The sequence below is a fragment of the Natator depressus genome, chromosome 13, assembly GCF_965152275.1.
Source record: "Natator depressus isolate rNatDep1 chromosome 13, rNatDep2.hap1, whole genome shotgun sequence".
Lineage (NCBI taxonomy): Eukaryota > Metazoa > Chordata > Testudines > Cheloniidae > Natator > Natator depressus.
Genome location: NC_134246.1, coordinates 34,862,862 through 34,880,055, shown reverse-complemented (window position 1 = coordinate 34,880,055; position 17,194 = coordinate 34,862,862). Strand labels below are relative to the sequence as shown.

At 44.4% G+C, this 17,194-nt stretch overlaps 1 protein-coding gene and 1 pseudogene across 1 annotated transcript; one reads left to right on the top strand and one right to left on the bottom strand.

The window, feature by feature from the left end:
* Positions 1-1,634: 1,634 nt before the first annotated feature.
* On the bottom strand, positions 1,635-11,939 carry LOC141997742 (olfactory receptor OR9H1-like). The gene is made up of 2 exons (XM_074970161.1): positions 11,768-11,939; positions 1,635-2,323 (listed from the first exon to the last, which is right to left on the bottom strand). Exons 1-2 carry the CDS (start codon positions 11,937-11,939, stop codon positions 1,635-1,637), a joined length of 861 nt encoding a protein of 286 aa, XP_074826262.1.
* A 3,605-nt stretch (positions 11,940-15,544) lies between these two features.
* Positions 15,545-16,536, top strand: LOC141997741 (olfactory receptor 6F1-like; annotated as a pseudogene).
* The last annotated feature ends 658 nt before the right edge of the window (positions 16,537-17,194 follow it).

The window sequence follows — 17,194 nt, the reverse complement described above, 5'->3', positions numbered from 1 at the left end:
GGGATGTGGGAGCGGTTTGGAAATGGAGAACAATATGACACCTATATCAGGTAATGGCACCTAAGTCCCTCTTTGAATTTAGCCCTGTGTGTTCAACAAGTGACCAGCTGTATCTGTGTAACCTGAACAGACTGAGCCAGGAAGTGTCAGACAGCTATAAATCGGCACAGGGCCACGGACGTCAATGGCTCAATGGAGACAGGATGATTTACACCAATTGGAGATCTAATCAATTGACTTCCGTTGGCCTAGACTGATATACAGCAGATGGGGAACTGGCCCACTGACTCTAATGGAGCAATGTCTGATGACACCTGCTGGGGTTATGGCCCATTGATTCCAATGGAGTATGTCTGGTAGACACCACCTGGGGATCTGGCTCATTGACTCCAATCGAGCTATGTCCATTTGACACCACTTGGAATTTGCCCCATTGATTCTAATAGAGTTATAGCCAGCTGAGACAAGCTAGGGATCTGGCCTTTCTATAACATATGTGTAAAGACTTGATCAACTTAACTTGGTGTTGAACAGGTGTCTTAAAGAGAGACTTTTTCTGGATCTTTTTTTCCTGAAGCATTACAAAAAACCAACCCTAATACATTGTTTTTGATTTGGGTGCTTTTGAAAATTCCAGCGGGCAGTTATCTGCATCATTAGGGGACTAAATACCTTTGAAAATCTGGCCTTACGTGATTTATGAGCCTATGTCCCATTGGTTATTTCTCTGAGCATTTTACATTAACATCCACTGCAATCTGACAATGTTCAGAGGAAAAATTAAATAAAAGAAAGAAAGGCCAAAAACCTGAAAGAAAGGACAAACCTGAGTAAAGTCATGAGGGCATCTTTTTGCATGTATAATTTGCTGCCAGCTCTCCCTGCCCATGTACCTCCAAGATTTAGGGTTATCATATTAGCATGATTTATAATACGGTACTGGCTACAACCCCCAGTCAAAACCAGGGCTCCATTTTACTTTTTGTTGCACATACACAGGGTAAGTAGAAGTCCCTGCTCCAAAGATCTCACAATGTACACAGACAAAGTAGGAGAAAGGAACAATCATTAATATCATTTTACAGATGGGGAAGTGGGATTAGTTCTGAGATTTTCAAACCTGCCAAAGGGCCTTGGAAACCAAATACCCATTAAAACTGGTAAGAACTGGGAACCCAAATCCGTTAGCATCTCAGCCTAAGTTGCCTGTTCAGGGTCACGCAGGGTGCTAATCAGAGATCCCAGATCTCCCAACTCACAGTCCAGCATCTTCACCACAAATAGGCATTCAGGAGTACAACTCTTGCTAGGAATTTCTATCTGAGCCTCAGTTTCAGGCCTCATCGTCCCTACATTTTGACTGGCACCTTGAAATAATTCAAAGGAAGTGATGCGTCCAACAGGGTGTCTAATTCCCCTGAGCTCCTTGGAAGGTCCCTGCTTATGCCCATAATGTGCATCATCTGAGATGATAATTCTATTGAAGACCCTTGTTCATAATCCCCCTGCATTTGGTGCTCATTGTCATCCATCCCCAATCCCTGTCTTCTCTTGAATTGCCCACTGTGTCATATCAACTCTTGAGAGAGCTCAGGAGAAAAATTCTGTTGTGTGCTCTGGGCCTCTTTCACCTCTTAGTTCCTCAGGCTGTAGATCAAGGCATTCAGCATGGGGATGACAGTGGTGTAGAACACAGAGACCACTTTGCTTTGATCAGGGGAGGATACAGCCTTGGGCTGAGCATATGTAAAGGAGACTGTCCCAAAGAACAAGCTCACAGCCACCTTTTGGGAGATACAGGTGGAGAAGGTTCTGCATCTTCCCTCAGCAGAGGGTGTCCACATGATGGTGGCGATGATGTAGCTACAGGAGATGATGACTAGGGAAGTGCTCACTATGGAGAAGCCACCCGCAAACAGCATCAGACGTTTATTGGCGAAGGTGTCAGAGCAGGAGGCCTGCATCACAGCAGGGATGTTGCAGAAAAAGTGATTGATTTTCCTGATCTCACAGAAGGAAAAGCTGAATGTAAAACCCATTTGGATGGTGCAGTTGAGGCAGCTTGAGAGGTAGAAGCCAGCCACCAGGCAAACACAAGTCATCTTGAATATGATGCCTGAATCCAGCAGCGGGTGGCAGAGGATAGTGAAAAGTCCATAAGCCATCATAGCCAGGAAGAACGCCTTGCTGATCCCAAAGAGAGAGAAGAAGAACATTTGGGCAGCACAGCCTTTATAGGAGATGGCTCTGCTCCACACTGAGAAACTCAGCAGGGCTTTGGAGGTGATGGCAGAGGAGTAGCGGAGTCCAGCAAGGAGAAGTTCTGAAAGAAGACTTACAAGGGGGTGTTGGCTTGGAGTTAGTGCCGACAATGGAGGTCATGCAAACTATCTTACAGCCCAAGTATGTGGGAAATTACTCTGCTTTAAACATGGCTGAGGGAGTTGGGTGATGAACATTATCACCCAGACACAAGTCAGGACTATGACCAGTTAGGATTCTATCATTAACCTGAAACGTCACATTTACTTCTGGTATATGCCTGCTCACCAACCTCTGAAAAATGAGCACTGGCTTCATCACTATTTCTTCTTAGTTCCAGGAATCCCTGGGGCATAATGACTGGGTACCGCATAAGGTTCAAAGACAATATCCTACTGGCAAGTTTTTGTAATATTCATGGGAGCTGGGCACCTAATTCCTGTAACTCGGAGCTGATAAGCAGCCAGCCCGAAACGGAGCTTTGAAAGGGCCACTTCCGCATTTCTGCCAGAGTTCACAACAAGAGAGGCCACTTCAGTTTAGGGGATTATGGGACATTTCCAGAGGGCAATCAGAGCACTGTAACGTAACTCCTCGTTCACACTGAAGCTGTAGCGTCTCACCCAATATGCAGCAAACCTTATCCCTCTCGGGGAGGTGGAGTACCAGCAGCGCTCTAGCCAGGGAGTCAGAGTGCTCTATGTGGCTTGCCAGTGTGGATGGGGAGTAAGTTAGAGAGCTCTGGGCGGCTTTATTGTAGTATAATGTGCAAGTGTAGCCAAGGCCTGAGAAACTAGGGTTTAAATAGTAGCCCGATCAAATCTAATGAACCTAATTTCAAATGTCAAGTGTGTTCAGAGAACTTGTCAGGGTCAGGCTACAGACTGAAGGTCTGATTCTCCTCTCACTCAATGTGGTGTAAATCAGGAATACATTCATTGCAGTCACTGGAGCTGATTCTACCTGTGATGTAAATCAGAAAACCCACCTGGCACTGGTCATGCAGCCTTCTCTGCTACATACAAATGAGAAGGAGACATGTGTTTAAAGTATAACTCCTTACTGTAAGATTTGGTTCCCTTTTGGATTCCTCTGGGAGAAAATAAGAGCAATTTCTAATTTCCTTGTTTGAAAATAGACCCTCAGCAATGTTCAATTGTAAGTGCTGTGGCTGGGGAGTTTTCAGATGATTTCTCCAAAATTGAGGGAACTCCCCCTACCATCCTGATTTTGATGCAAATGTCTGAATCTATCCCTGTCTGCTGAATGGACTAGTAATTCTAGGGGGAACGCTCTATTCTGATTTGTCTTGGAGCCCCTGGAGGGAACCAAGGGGGAGGGGAAAATAAAGCCATGAAACATTAGGAAGCCATGTCAGAGATGAATCACCAGTTTATGCTTTTGTATTTTTAGGTGAAGAGGCATTTCTCCATCCACCAGTGGGATGAAGGAAAACAGCAACATCAGCAACTTCAGATCATTTTCAGAGGCTGGCAAAAGAATAGCAGAGCAGAGACAATCACCATCAACAGCAGACAATATTCAAGAAGTGCCATAAGATCCACAAAGTTTGAAGGACTTTCTTAAGTATGTAACCTTTATCTTTTTAGTTTCCCACTTTTGCCAGGAGGGATACATGCTAATATGAAATAGGCTAATATGCATTTTTAACAGCAAAGTGTTGGAGGGGAGGCATCATGAGTGTGAATGAGTTTCAGTGTGCCTGGCTGAATCCACATGAGACTAGCCCCTGCAGGAGTAGCTTGTCAGATTTTTAAAGCAGCCTTAATTCGATAATTTGCTGCCTATGATGATAATGTAGATTTATAGATTCATAGCTGGTAAAGCCAGAAAGGACTGTGAGTCATCTAGTCTGACTTTATGTATAATGCCAGTGTCATAAATATAAAGGGAAGGGTAAACCCCTTTAAAATCCCTCCTGGCCAGAGGAAAAATCCTCTCACCTGTAAAGGGTTAAGAAGCTAAAGATAACCTCGCTGGCACCTGACCAAAATGACCAATGAGGAGACAAGACACTTTCAAAAGCTGGGAGGAGGGAGAAGAACAAAGGGTCTCTGTCTGTCTGTCTGATGCTTTTGCCGGGGACAGAACAGGAATGGAGTCTTAGAACTTAGTAAGTAATCTAGCTAGGTATGTGTTAGATTATGATTTCTTTAAATGGCTGAGAAAATAGCTGTGCTGAATAGAATGACTATTCCTGTCTGTGTGTCTTTTTTGTAACTTAAGGTTTTGCCTAGAGGGATTCTCTATGTTTTGAATCTAATTACCCTGTAAGGTATTTACCATCCTGATTTTACAGAGATGATTCTTTTTTACTTCTATTAAAAGTCTTCTTGTAAGGAAACTGAATGCTTTTTCATTGTTCTAAGATCCAAGGGTTTGGGTCTGTGCTCACCTATGGAAATTGGTGAGGATTTTCACTAAACCTTCCCCAGGAAGTGGGGTGCAAGGGTTGGGAGGATTTTTGGGGGAAAGATGTGTCCAAACTATGTTTTTTCAGGAACCCAGATAAAGTTTGGTCGTGGCAGTGGAAATCCAAGGGCAAAGGGTAAAATAATTTGTACCTTGGGGAAGTTTTAACCTAAGCTGGTAAAAGTAAGCTTAGGAGGTTTTCATGCACGTCCCCACATCTGTACCCTAGAGTTCAGAGTGGGGAAGGAACCTTGACAGCCAGCGGTAGAATTTCACCCAATTATCCCTGTATGGACCCCAACAACTTATGTTAGACTAACGCATATCTTCCAGAAAGGCATCTAGTCTGGATAAAACGACTTCAAGAGATTGAGAATCCAACACTTCCCTGGGTAGTTTCCTCCAATGGTTCATCTCTCTCATTATTAAAAATCGGAGCCTTATTTCTAATCTGAATGTTCCCAGTTTTTATATCCAGTGATTGATTCTTGTTATGCCTTTCTCTGCTAGATGAAAGAGCTCTATAGTGCCTGCTATTTTTCTCCATATGCACCATGATCACTTAACTGGTATCACAGAGGCTTGGTAGAATAAATGTCACGACTGGAATAATGATATCGAGGGGTACAGCTTGATCAGGAATGACAGGCTGGGGGAAAAAGGAGGTGTTGCATTGTTCTGAGGTCCAGCTGGAGGGGAGATGCAGACTAGCTAAAGGTCTCTGGATAAAGCTAAAAGGGTGAAAAAACAGGTGATGTCCTGATAGGGTGGCAGGGGGTCTACCTTATACCACCAAATCAGCAAAAGGAAATGGATGAGAACAATTAACAAAAATATCCAAAACTCAAGACCTAATTACCTATCCAGACTTGTCTTGTAAAAGTAATATGGCAAAACACAAAATATTTGCTCTGTTCTTGGAACATGCAGGGGAAAAGTTTTGTTTCAAAGAATGGAGGAAGTAACCCAGGGGACTGTCATTTCAGACTATCAGGAAGGAATTGGTTGAGAATCTGAAGGTTGAAGACACCACACCCTACTACCATGGTCAGCCCAAAACCACACCCTAATACCGGGGTCAGCCCAAGACCCCAACTACACCCCAAGGAACACTACAGACACCTTATCATCCCACCACACCGTTCTCCAGCAATCCACCTCACCCCAGTGACCAGTCAACTGAGCGATGTTTTAAATGTAACGAGACGGGGCATGTGAAGGCCAACTGCCCTAAGAACCCCAACAGAATACAGTTCATTGCAGTTCATTGCACCGGAATCACACCAGAGGTCCTCAGGCCCAGATGCCTCCCAGATACCCTCAGAGTGGAGGGAAACTGTGAGTGTGGGTGGGAAAAAGATTACAGCATGGAGGGACACAGGAGCACAAGTGTCGGCTATTCACCAATCCTTAGTGGACCCCAACTTCATCGACCCAGAGGTCCAAGTGACGATTCAACCCTTCAAGTCAAACTCTTTTGACTTACTTACAGCCAAGTTGCCTGTCCAGTACAAGGGCTGGTCGGGAATGTGGACTTTTGCAGTCTATGATGATTATCCCACCCCCATGCCGTTGGGGGAAGACTTGGCCAGTTATGTGAAGCTAGCCAAGAGGGTGGAAATGATTACCCGCAGCCAGGCTAAACAAGCTTCCACACCTATCCCTGTTGCTGAGCCATCCACCAGGACCCCGTCTTTGTTACCAGAGACCCAGATGGAGGTGGTAGGACCGGATCCCCTGCCAATGACTGAAACAGCCGTAGTGGAGCCAGTCGCAGCAACACAACCAAAGCCAGTCCCAGAACCGGAATTGGCGAAGCAACAAGCACCAGAACTGTTGCCAGCACTGAGTCCAGTGCTTGCAAACCCGTCTACAGCTCCAGCACCAGCAGGCACCACCAAGCCTGCACAGGCAACAGCAGCAGACAACTCAACACAAGAGGCTCAGCCGGAGCCTGAACCCCAACATAGTGCACCAACGGAGAGTGGTTCACAGTCCACGGAAACAGCCCCATCACCTGCATCACTTCCAGAGGGACCAAGCCCAGGTCCACAATCCAATGAGGAACTAATGTCTCCAGAATCAAGGGAACAGTTCCAGTCCAAACAGGAAGCAGATGAAAGCCTCCAAAGAGCTTGGACGGCGGCACGGAGCAACCCACCGCCTCTCAGCTCTTCTAATCAATCCAGGTTTGTTGTAGAAAGAGGACTTTTATACAAGGAAACTCTTTCTAGTGGATGATTTGATTGGGGATTGGTCCTGCTTTGAGCAGGGGGTTGGACTAGATGACCTCCTGAGGTCCCTTCCAACCCTGATATTCTCTGATTCTATGATTCTATGACACCAGGAAGACTGGCATCCTCAGAGACAGTTGGTAGTTCCAACGAAGTATCGGGTAAAGCTCTTAAGCTTAGCCCACGATCATCCTAGTGGCCATGCTGGGGTGAACAGAACCAAAGACCATTTGGGAAAGTCGTTCCACTGGGAGGGAATGGGCAAGGATGTTTCTACCTATGTCCAGTCTTGTGAGGCAGGACTAACTCTTAAGGCTAAGAAGTGTCAAATAGGCCTAAACAGAGTGACTTACCTTGGACACCAGGAGGGTCAAGGAATTATCAACTCCCTACAGGCCAAAGTGGATGCTATCTAAAAGTGGCCTGTCCCAAAGTCAAAGAAACAAGTCCAATCCTTCCTAGGCTTGGCCAGATATTACAGGCGATTTGTACTGCACTACAGCCAAATCGCCACCCCACTGACAGACCTAACCAAAAAGAAACAGCCAAATGCAGTTCAGTGGACTGAAGACTGTCAGAAGGCCTTTAACCAGCTTAAAGTGACACTCATGTCTGACCCTGTGCTAAGTGCCCCAGACTTTGACAATCCGTTCCTAGTAACCACAGATGCTTCCGAGTGTGGTGTGGGAGCAGTTTTAATGCAGGAAGGACCAGATCAAGAATTCCATTCTGTCATGTTTCTCAGCAAAAAACTGTCTGAGAGGGAAAGCCTCTGGACAATCAGTGAAAAGGAATGCTACGCCGTTGTGCACACGCTGGAAAAGCTATGCCCATAGGTTTGGGGACAGCGTTTCCAACTACAGACCGACCATGGTGGCTGAAGTGGCTTCACACTGTCAAGGACAATAACAAAAAACTTCTTCAGTGGAGTTTAGCTCTCCAAGATTTTGATTTTGAAATACAACACATTTCAGGAGCTTCTAACAAAGTGGCTGATTAACTCTTTCGTGAAGGTTTCCCAGTATCAACTGGTTAAAATCATCCTTGAAATGTGGGAAATATTGTTAGTTTTTATATAGTCAGTAGTATAGCTAAATGTGTATGTGTCCTATTAACTCTGTTTTCTCCTAGAGCTCCAGGAAGAAATCGCAGCCAGTGTGGAACCAGCTGTCTGACACTATCTGTGATTTGGGGGGTGTGTCATAAATATAAAGGGAAGGGTAACCACCTTTCTGTATACAGTGCTATAAAATCCCTCCTGGCCAGAGGCAAAGTCCTTTTACCTGTAAAGGGTTAAGAAACTCAGGTAACCTGGGTGACACCTGACCCAAAATGACCAATGAGGGATCAAGATACTTTCAAATCTGGAGGGTGCGAGGAAAGGCTTTTGTTTCTCTGTGTGATACCTTTGCAATTTGGACAACTTTGAAAGCTTTTGATAAGGTCTTCCACAGTATTCTTGCCAGCAAGTTAAAAAAGTACAGATTGGATGAACAGACTATAAGGTGGATAGAAAGCTGGCTAGATCATCAGACTCAATGGATAGTGATCAACAGCTCGATGTCTAGTTCGCAGCTGGTATCAAGCGGAGTGCCCCTCGGGGCTGTCGTGGGGCCAGTTTTGTTCAGCATCTTCATTAATGATCTGGATGATGGGATGGATTGCACTCTCAGCAAGTTTGCGGATGACACTAAGCTGGGGGGAGAGGTAGATATACTGGAGGGTAGGGATAGGGTCCAGAGTGACCTAGACAAATTGGAAGGTTGGGCTAAAAGAAATCTGATGAGGTTCAACAAGGACAAGTGCACAGTCCTGCACTTAGGATGGAAGAATCCCATGCACTGCTACAGGCTAGAGACCGTTTGGCTAAGTGACAATTCTGCAGAAAAGGACCTGGGGATTCCAGTAGATGAGAAGCTGGATATGACTCAATGGTGTGCCCTTGTTGCCAAGAAGACGAACAGCATATTGGGCTGCATTAGCAGGAACATTGCCAGCAGATCGAGGGAAGTGATTATTCCCCTCTATTCGACACTGGTGAGGCCACATCTGGAGTACTGCATCCAGTTTTGGCCCCCCCTACTACAGAAAGGATGTAGACAAATTGGAGAGAGTCCAGCGGAGGGTAACAAAAATGATTAAAGGGCTGGGGCACATGACTTATGAGGAAAGGCTGAAGGAACTGGGCTTCTTTAGTCTGCAGAAGAGAAGAGTTGGGGGAGGTGTGGATTTGACAGCAGCCTTCAATTTCCTGGAGGAGGGTACCAAAGAGGATGGAGCTAGTCTGTTCTCTGTGGTGGCAGATGACAGAATAAGAAGGAATGGGGGAGGTCTCAAGTTGCAGTGGAGGAGGTCTAGGCTGGATATTAGGAAAAACTTTTTCACTAGGAGGGTGGTGAAGCACCTAGGGAGGTGGTGCAACCTCCATCCTTAGAAGTTTTTAAGGCCCAGCTGGACAAAGCCATGGCTGGGATGATTTAGTTGGGGTTGTTCCTGCTTTGAGCAAGGGGTTGGACTAGATGACCTCCTCAGACCAACCCTCATTTTCTATGATTCTATTATTCTATGACCCACCCTCCACAGGAAGCCAGCCATATTTGACCTGCTGGACAACAAAGGACTGAGGAGGGGCCAGGTGGGACTGGGCCCAGGAACTTGAACAAAGAGGACACAGAGGGACAGAGCGGGAGCCCAGGGTGCACACTCCTTCGCTGGGGCTCTGGGTAACCACAATGGATCATGCCGTTACTTTTTTTTTCTCTATGCTAACCAAGAACTTTTTAAATTGTGTTGCAGACATCTAATAAACCCTATTGCTTTCAGAACACTGGCTGAGAGTCACTGCAGATGCTGAAGTTGGGGGGTTCATTGCTCTCTCTGGGTGTACAAGTCACTCTCAGGTGTCCAACTCAAGGGGACTGATGGGAACTCACAGTGTGAAGCAGCAATGCTGAAGGCTCCGAGGTTTGGTGTAAGGAAATGGTGAAGCCAAGCAGCTTACCTTCGTGAAAGAGTGAGATCCTAAGTGGGCTGGCACACAGAAGGGGTCATCTCAGGGACTGTTCCAGAGCACTGGACCTGTAGATCTGTGACATATATATGTACAATTTTTAATTTTGCTATAAAAATGTAGTTTGCAATGAAAAAAATAGTTTTCAAAAACCAGAAATGTTCACCAAACCCACATGTTTACAGTCTGGGGGCTTTCAAAAAACTGCTACTACTACTTAATAATAAACCTTGTTTCAAACACATAATGTTTTTAAAAATCAGTTTTCAGTTTTGTGTTTTTGTCAGAAATTTAAAAAAATATTCATAGGACGTTTTGGAAGAAAAGTAAATTCCCCTTAAAAATTGGTGGCATATTTCAACCAATGCTAGCTAAATTATTGACATGAGTGTGAAATTCAGCCATGTGACGAGGACCCCCACAACACTTCTGTGTCACTAAATTCCCAATTAGTTTCTCAAGAGGGTTCATACTTATTGAATAGACATTGAGCTGGCCTTATACACAGGTGTGATTCTTACTTTTAGTGATCTGACATTGACTAAAGAGTAGAGGCTTTGGGAGATACCATCCCACCTCCTATTCTTTATCATATTACTTAACCAAACCTCTCTCTCTAGTGAAACATGGAATTCAGAACATTCACATCCTATGAATTGAGATGCCATTACTAACAGCAAGGGCCTATGCCATTTTGTTGAGCAGTTATTATTCTGCCTAACAGAAGACAACAGTAGAGGTTGAGATTTTCAATAGGACTTAAGGGACTTAGATGCCCAGCTTCCTGAGGCTTTAAATGGCGTTTGAGCACTCTGACGGGGTGCACTCACCCAGCACTTAATGTGAACGGGTTATCTCCTCATTATGGGCTGAAGAAGCCATGCCCCCACATCCCTATTGGGCATGCCCCAGGTGCAGCACTAGTATAAATGGGAGCAGCCCAGCTCACTCTGGTTTACAGTTAAGTAGGAAGGATGCTCTCTGCAGGCTTCAGCGAGGGAAGTGCCAGAGGCTCCAACAGCTGGAGTCAGGGACGTTGAAGCCCAGGAGGAAACCCAGAGGTCTTCAAGAACCCAGGATCACCGGGAATCATCCGCACCAAGTAACTTGGAAATTCCAGAGACGCCCAGTGCTTGACTACAAGGAACAAAGTAGGAAGTAGTCCAGTGGGAGGTGGCAACTGCACACCCGGGAACAGTCAGTGTGTTTCGGTCTGGATCCCCATTTACTCAGTCCCTCAGCAAAGTCCCTCACCACTGATAGGGCCCCGGGCTGGGACCCAGTGGAGCAGGGAGGGCCTGGGTCCCCCTACCCCAGCTGTCGCCCACTCTAGGTGGCAGCCTACTTGCCCGACTGTCCACTGGGCCACTCAGCCCTGAGAGAGAGGCCAGCCATATTGATTCTGGCCAACAGGCCTTACAGCCCTGAGTGTGAAGGCCACTTTATTGACTCTGGCCACTAGGCCTTACAGCCTTGAGAGCCAGGACAAATCCATTGTCTCTGACCATTAGGCATTACAGTCCAGAGACCAAGGGCAGTCTGGTGGACTTATGCATGGGTTGCACACACCCAGGCATTGGACGGGGTACCCACAACCTATCACAGGCACCTATTTCCTTTAGCTCATTTGAAATCCCAGCCAGAAGCACTAACCAGTGTGTTATTTTGCATTCTTAAGACAGATGTGTGTGTCTTCATTGTCGTTAGCAGTTATTTCCTGATGAGTCAAAGGAGAATCAGGCCCACTGACTTCAATGGACTCATCCTGTTTTACCACTGATACATGTGAGAGAAGAACCTAGCCCACACACCCAATCTTGGCTTTTACCAGGATGATTGAGAGAAGACTCATGCCCGTTGATGTCCTTGAAATTACTTTTGATTTGCAGTAGAGTGAGAGGAGAATCAGCATAATTCACTTCCACGGGAGTTACTCCTGATTTGCACGTATATTTCTCAGTATTTATTGAGGGTATTATATCAGTATTAATGAACGCCATTACTGGTAAATCTGAAAACGGGGTGCAGATCCCTAGTTGATGGCAGTAGTTGGCTACAGCTGAAATTGTGGTGAAGATACTGCGGTGGGGAAAAAACACTTGCTGAAAAAATATTCTGGGCCCCAATATCTCTTTGATTATGAGAATCAAGATAAAAAGGCAGACAGGTTCTTCTGAGTTACTTTCACAATTCAAAGCTGAGAGGAACTAAAGTCTAATTGCTTATTCTTGCAGTCAACCAGAAGCATAGACTACTCTGGGGATTCTATCCCAATGGCCAACAAGTAATACAGAACAAAGCCATGTCTAGAAGTCATTATCAAAGCCACTGTTCTTCCAGAGGTAAATGGCAAGGAAATGGGTTTCAGAAATTTTGTACTTGCTCTCAGAGAGGAATGTCTTTGTGACCCTAGGTTAATAGTTCAGAATGTCTAATCCCCTTGAAATTCATGTCAGATATGGAAGGAGAAATTTAGCCAATATCTAATCTAATCTATCTATTTATAATTCTCTCTCTCTTTTCTGGTACATACCACTCGATCACACTCTTTCTTTCTCCTGTACAAATATCTCTGTAATTTTTTGTTTATCTATCCCTGTACATACTTCTATATTATTCTTCCTTTCTTTACGTTTATCTATCTATCTATCCATCCATCTATCCATCAGTCCCTGTACATACCTCACTAGCTATCCACCCCCGCACATATCTCTCTGACATTAGTTGTTTCTCTCTGTCCCTGTACATACTTCTCTATCATTTTTTCTTTCAGTCTGTCTTTTTATCTGTTGATCCATCCCCATATATAATTCTTTCTTTCTTTCATCCCCATTCATACTTCTCTATAAATCTTTTTTACTTTCTGCCTGGGCAAGTCACTTCCCCTCTCACAGTCTTCTTCCATAATAACTAACGCATAATCGGTGAAGAGAAGATCAAATGAAAGTTTCTATCTATGGATGTTCTCATTATTTATATCAACTTTCTTTTCTAATCTTGCTGAGCTCTGGGCCTTGACAATCATCATGGCAATGAATTCTAAATGGTAGTTATGCGTTGTGTAATAATATTTTTAATATTTCATTTGATCAGTTTTATATAGAGTTTTGCAATTTCATTTAATGTTCTTTTTTTTATTGTATTATGAGACAGTGTAGTCAGTGGTGACTTATTTAACTTCTCTGTACTATTTATTACTTTGTTTAACTTTAGCATACCCCATCCAATGCAGTGGTTGTGTGTTTTGTCAGATAGATTTTTAGTCGCATTACTGCTACTACTAAGTGTGATGGTGCACGGCCAGATGGCTACAGCAAAGTAGTGGGAGACAGATATATTAGCCCCAGGCTAAACAAATCCCTGTTACCAGGATAAGTGAAATGGCAGCTGCTCCAGGTCAATTAAGACACCTGGGGCCAATTAAGAGCTTACCAGAAGGCAGGGAAGACAGCAAGGTTGATTGGGACACCTGAAGCCAATCAGGGGCTCGCTGAAACTAGTTAAAAGCCTCCCAGTTAGTCAGGTGGGTGTGCATGTCAGGAGCTGTAGGAGGAAGCTGTGCTGTTGGATAAACTGAGCAGTACAAACCAAAACAGGCAGAAGGAAGGAGGCCCTGAGGTAAGGGTGAAGGAGATATTGAGGAAGTGGGGGGCTGCTGTGGGGAAGTGGCCAAGGGAATTGTATGTATCCTGTTTCCAAAAGGTCAGCTACCACAGCTGATACTATTAGGGTCCCTGGGCTGGAGCCTGGAGTAGAGGGCATGCCGGGCTTCCCCCTTCCCCCTGTGAATTAATCAGTGAGGCAGGGAGACAACAGAGACTGTGCAAGTCCTCACCTCTTTGGCTGGCTTATGATGAAAATGGCTCAGTAGGCTGTGACCCTTGCCTCTAGAGAGAGAAGGGCTACATGGAGGGTCACAGTGAGCCTCTGAAGCGAGCAAAATCCACCAGGAAATGCGGGACCCACGGAGACAAGGACAGAGCTTTGTCACATAAGCTATATGTATCACGGATGCACCTAGACTTTGTCACTGAAGTACTTTTTAGTATGAATCTTCCTTGAGGGTGTTAAATCAGTTATATTGAGCCAGCTCTTCACTTGATGTAATCTTTCATGGCTCCACTGACTTAAATGTAGCTGCACTGATTTACAATAGTGGCAGATCAGGCCCAATGATTTCAATGCAGTTGCATCGATTTACACAGATGGGATCCAAACTAGCTGTTACCACTCAAGAAAGAGATCTTGGAATCATTGTGGATAGTTCTCTGAAAACATCTGCTTAATGTGCAGTGGTAGTCAAAAAAGCAAACCAAATGTTAGGAACCATTAGGAAAGGGAGAGATAATAAGACAGAAAATACCATAATGCCACTATATACATCTATGGTACACCCACACCTTGAATATTGTATGCAGTTCTTATTGCCGAATCTCAAAAAAAAATTAGAATTGGAAAAAATACAGAGCACAGCAACAAAAAACGATTAAGGGTATGGAACAGCTTTCCAATGAGAAGAGATTAAAAAGTGTGGGATGATTCATTTTAGAAAAGAGATGACTAAACGGGGATATGATAGAGTCTATAAAATCATGAATGGTGAGGAGAAAATGAATAAGGAAATTTTATTCACTCCTTCACATAAACATAAGAACTAGGGGTCACCAAATGAAATTAATAGGCAGCAGGTTTAAAATATACTTAAGGAAGTACTTCTTCACACAACACACAGTTAACCCCTTGAACTCGTTGACAGGGGATGTTGTGAAGGCCAAAAGTATAACTGCATTCAAAAACAAATTAGATAAGTTCGTGGCAGATAGGTCCATCAATGGCTATTAGCCAAAATGGCCAGGGATCCAGTCCCATGTTCTGGGTCTCCCTAAACCTCTAACTGCCAGATGCTGGGAGTGGAGGACAGGGGATGGATCACTTGATAATTGACCTGTTCTGTTCATTCCTTCAGAAACATGTGGCAACATCCACTGTCAGAAGACAGGATAGGGGCTAGATGGACCTTTGTTCTGATTCAGTATGTCCGTTCTTATGTTCTAAGAAATTGGTAACCCCCCCAAAAAAAGGCAAGCAAATCATTTTTTAAAAATCTTTCTGCCTCTGATTTCTGTGAGTGCAATTGAGCCACTAAAGGGAGACATGAGGGAGGGATAAAGGGAGGGAGGAGGGATAGCTCAGTGGTTTGAGTATTGGCCTGCTAAACCCAAGGTTGTGAGTTCAATCCTTGAGGGGGCCATTTAGGGATCTGGGGGAAAAATCGGGGACTGGTCCTGCTTTTGAGCAGGGGGTTGGACAAGATGACCTCCTGAGGTCCCTTCCAACCCTGATATTCTATGATTCTATGATCATACCAGTCAACTAGAGGTCACACCAGAAAAATATATATTGGGTGCAACAGGGTTCCAGAGGACTGTTCAAAAATGGAATTCATTTTCATGCACATTTTATTTAATATACCTTTTCAATATTTTTGATCAAAGCATAAGTAAATTATTAGGGTTCTGTACTCCAATATTCAAGGGTCAACAATATCTAACAATGAGTTGAACAATGTCTAGCTCTGTCCCTTATGATCTCTGGGTCTTGACAGATGAATTTGGCAGCCAATTTACAAAGAGGAAACCAAAGCAGTGTGCATGGTTTTATCCTCCTGGGATTCCCCAGCAGTTGGTATTTGCAGGTCTCCCTCTTCGTTCTCTTCCTCGTCATGTACATCCTGATGGTCATGCAAAATATGTCCATCATAATCTTAGTGAGGACACACTGGCACTTCTATACACCCATGTATTTCTTCCTCTGCAACCGCTCTTCCCTGGAGATCTGCTACACCACAGCCTGTGTCCCCAAAGCTCTGGCAATCCTCATGGGGGAAAGCCAAGGTATCTCCTTCCCCAGCTGCCTCTTGCAGATGTACTTTGTTTTCTCCCTGGGATGCACAGATATTTTCTCTTGGCTGTCATGGCCCATGATCGCTATTTGGCCATATGCCACCCACTGCGCTACAGCTGCCTCATGAACAGCACCTTGTCTGCTCGGCTGGCCCTCGGTTCTTGAGTGTGTGGTTTCCTGGCTATTTCTGTCCCAGCATTTCTGATAGCCAGGTTGTCCTTCTGCAGGCCTAACATCATCAGTTACTTCTTTTGTGACATAGCACCATGGATAGTCATTTCTTGCATAGACACCCACTCGGTTGAGATGGTGGCCTTCATCATCTTATTCTTTGTCATCCTGGGCTTCTGTGTGATAACCCTGGTGTCCTACATTTACATCATCTCCACTATATGGAGAATCCTGTCAGCTCAAGGCCGACAAAGAGCCTTTTCCACTTGCTCTGCCCATCTCACTGTTGTGATTATCTGGTACAGCTCAACCATTTTCCTACATATCAAGCCTTCCGTGACAGAGTCTTTAGATGTGAGCAAAACTGTTCATGTGCTGAACACTATCATCACTCCTGAACTGAACCCATTCATTTATACCCTGAGGAACAAAGAGGTGAAAGAAGCCTTGAGAGAAGTGGTCAGTGTGGCACGAATTGTCTCCAAAGTACGTGACTGTAAGAAAAAAGACAACTCTGCTTGATACGTTCATTGATGTAAATCCTGAGGTACTAAGTTGTCACTCAGGGCTTATTCAGAGAAGCCACTAACGTCAATGCAATCTCATAGTACACACACACACACACAATGCAATCTCATAGTACACACACACACACACACACACTGGGCATTAGCCAGGAGCTCAGGAAACCTCAATTTGGGTTTCCACTTCATCTCACTAAGTCTAACTCAATAAGAGCTAGGTATTTTTATTAGTCTCAATTGAAAATTCGAGCCACTGAATCTATTGTCAGCCATGTGGTAAACTTTCTGGTTTTAGGAATCAGTGGTACTTGTATGTATCACAACTAAAACAGAGTGTAATCACAGTACACTTCATTTAAAATTAATTCATCTCTGTTGAAAATCCCAGTCTACATGTTGAGTAAATATTAAATATATGTTAAGTAACAGCTGTGTAATTACTGTTCAAAATTTAAATAAAAATCTGATGCGGGTTGATTAATGGTTGAGTATGCTCTGATTAAAAACTGAGTCAGTTAAATGAGATTTAAAAAATGAGGGCCATAGTTCCATGGGATTCAACAGGCTCAGATGCTCAGCTGCTGTAAAACAGCCATAGCTCCACTGAAGTTGATGGGGGTACATCTTATTAAACCAGCTGAAGATCTGGCCATAGA

What these genes read in the sequence shown, in the direction of transcription:
- LOC141997742 (XM_074970161.1), bottom strand. Translation starts at nt 11,939, where the DNA reads ATGGCGTTCATTAATACTGATATAATACCCTCAATAAATACTGAGAAA. An exon ending in GTCTTCTCTCAATCATCCTG is followed by an intron (nt 2,324 to 11,767) that starts GTAAAAGCCAAG and finishes GTCTTCTTTCAG; the next exon opens with AACTTCTCCTTGCTGGACTC.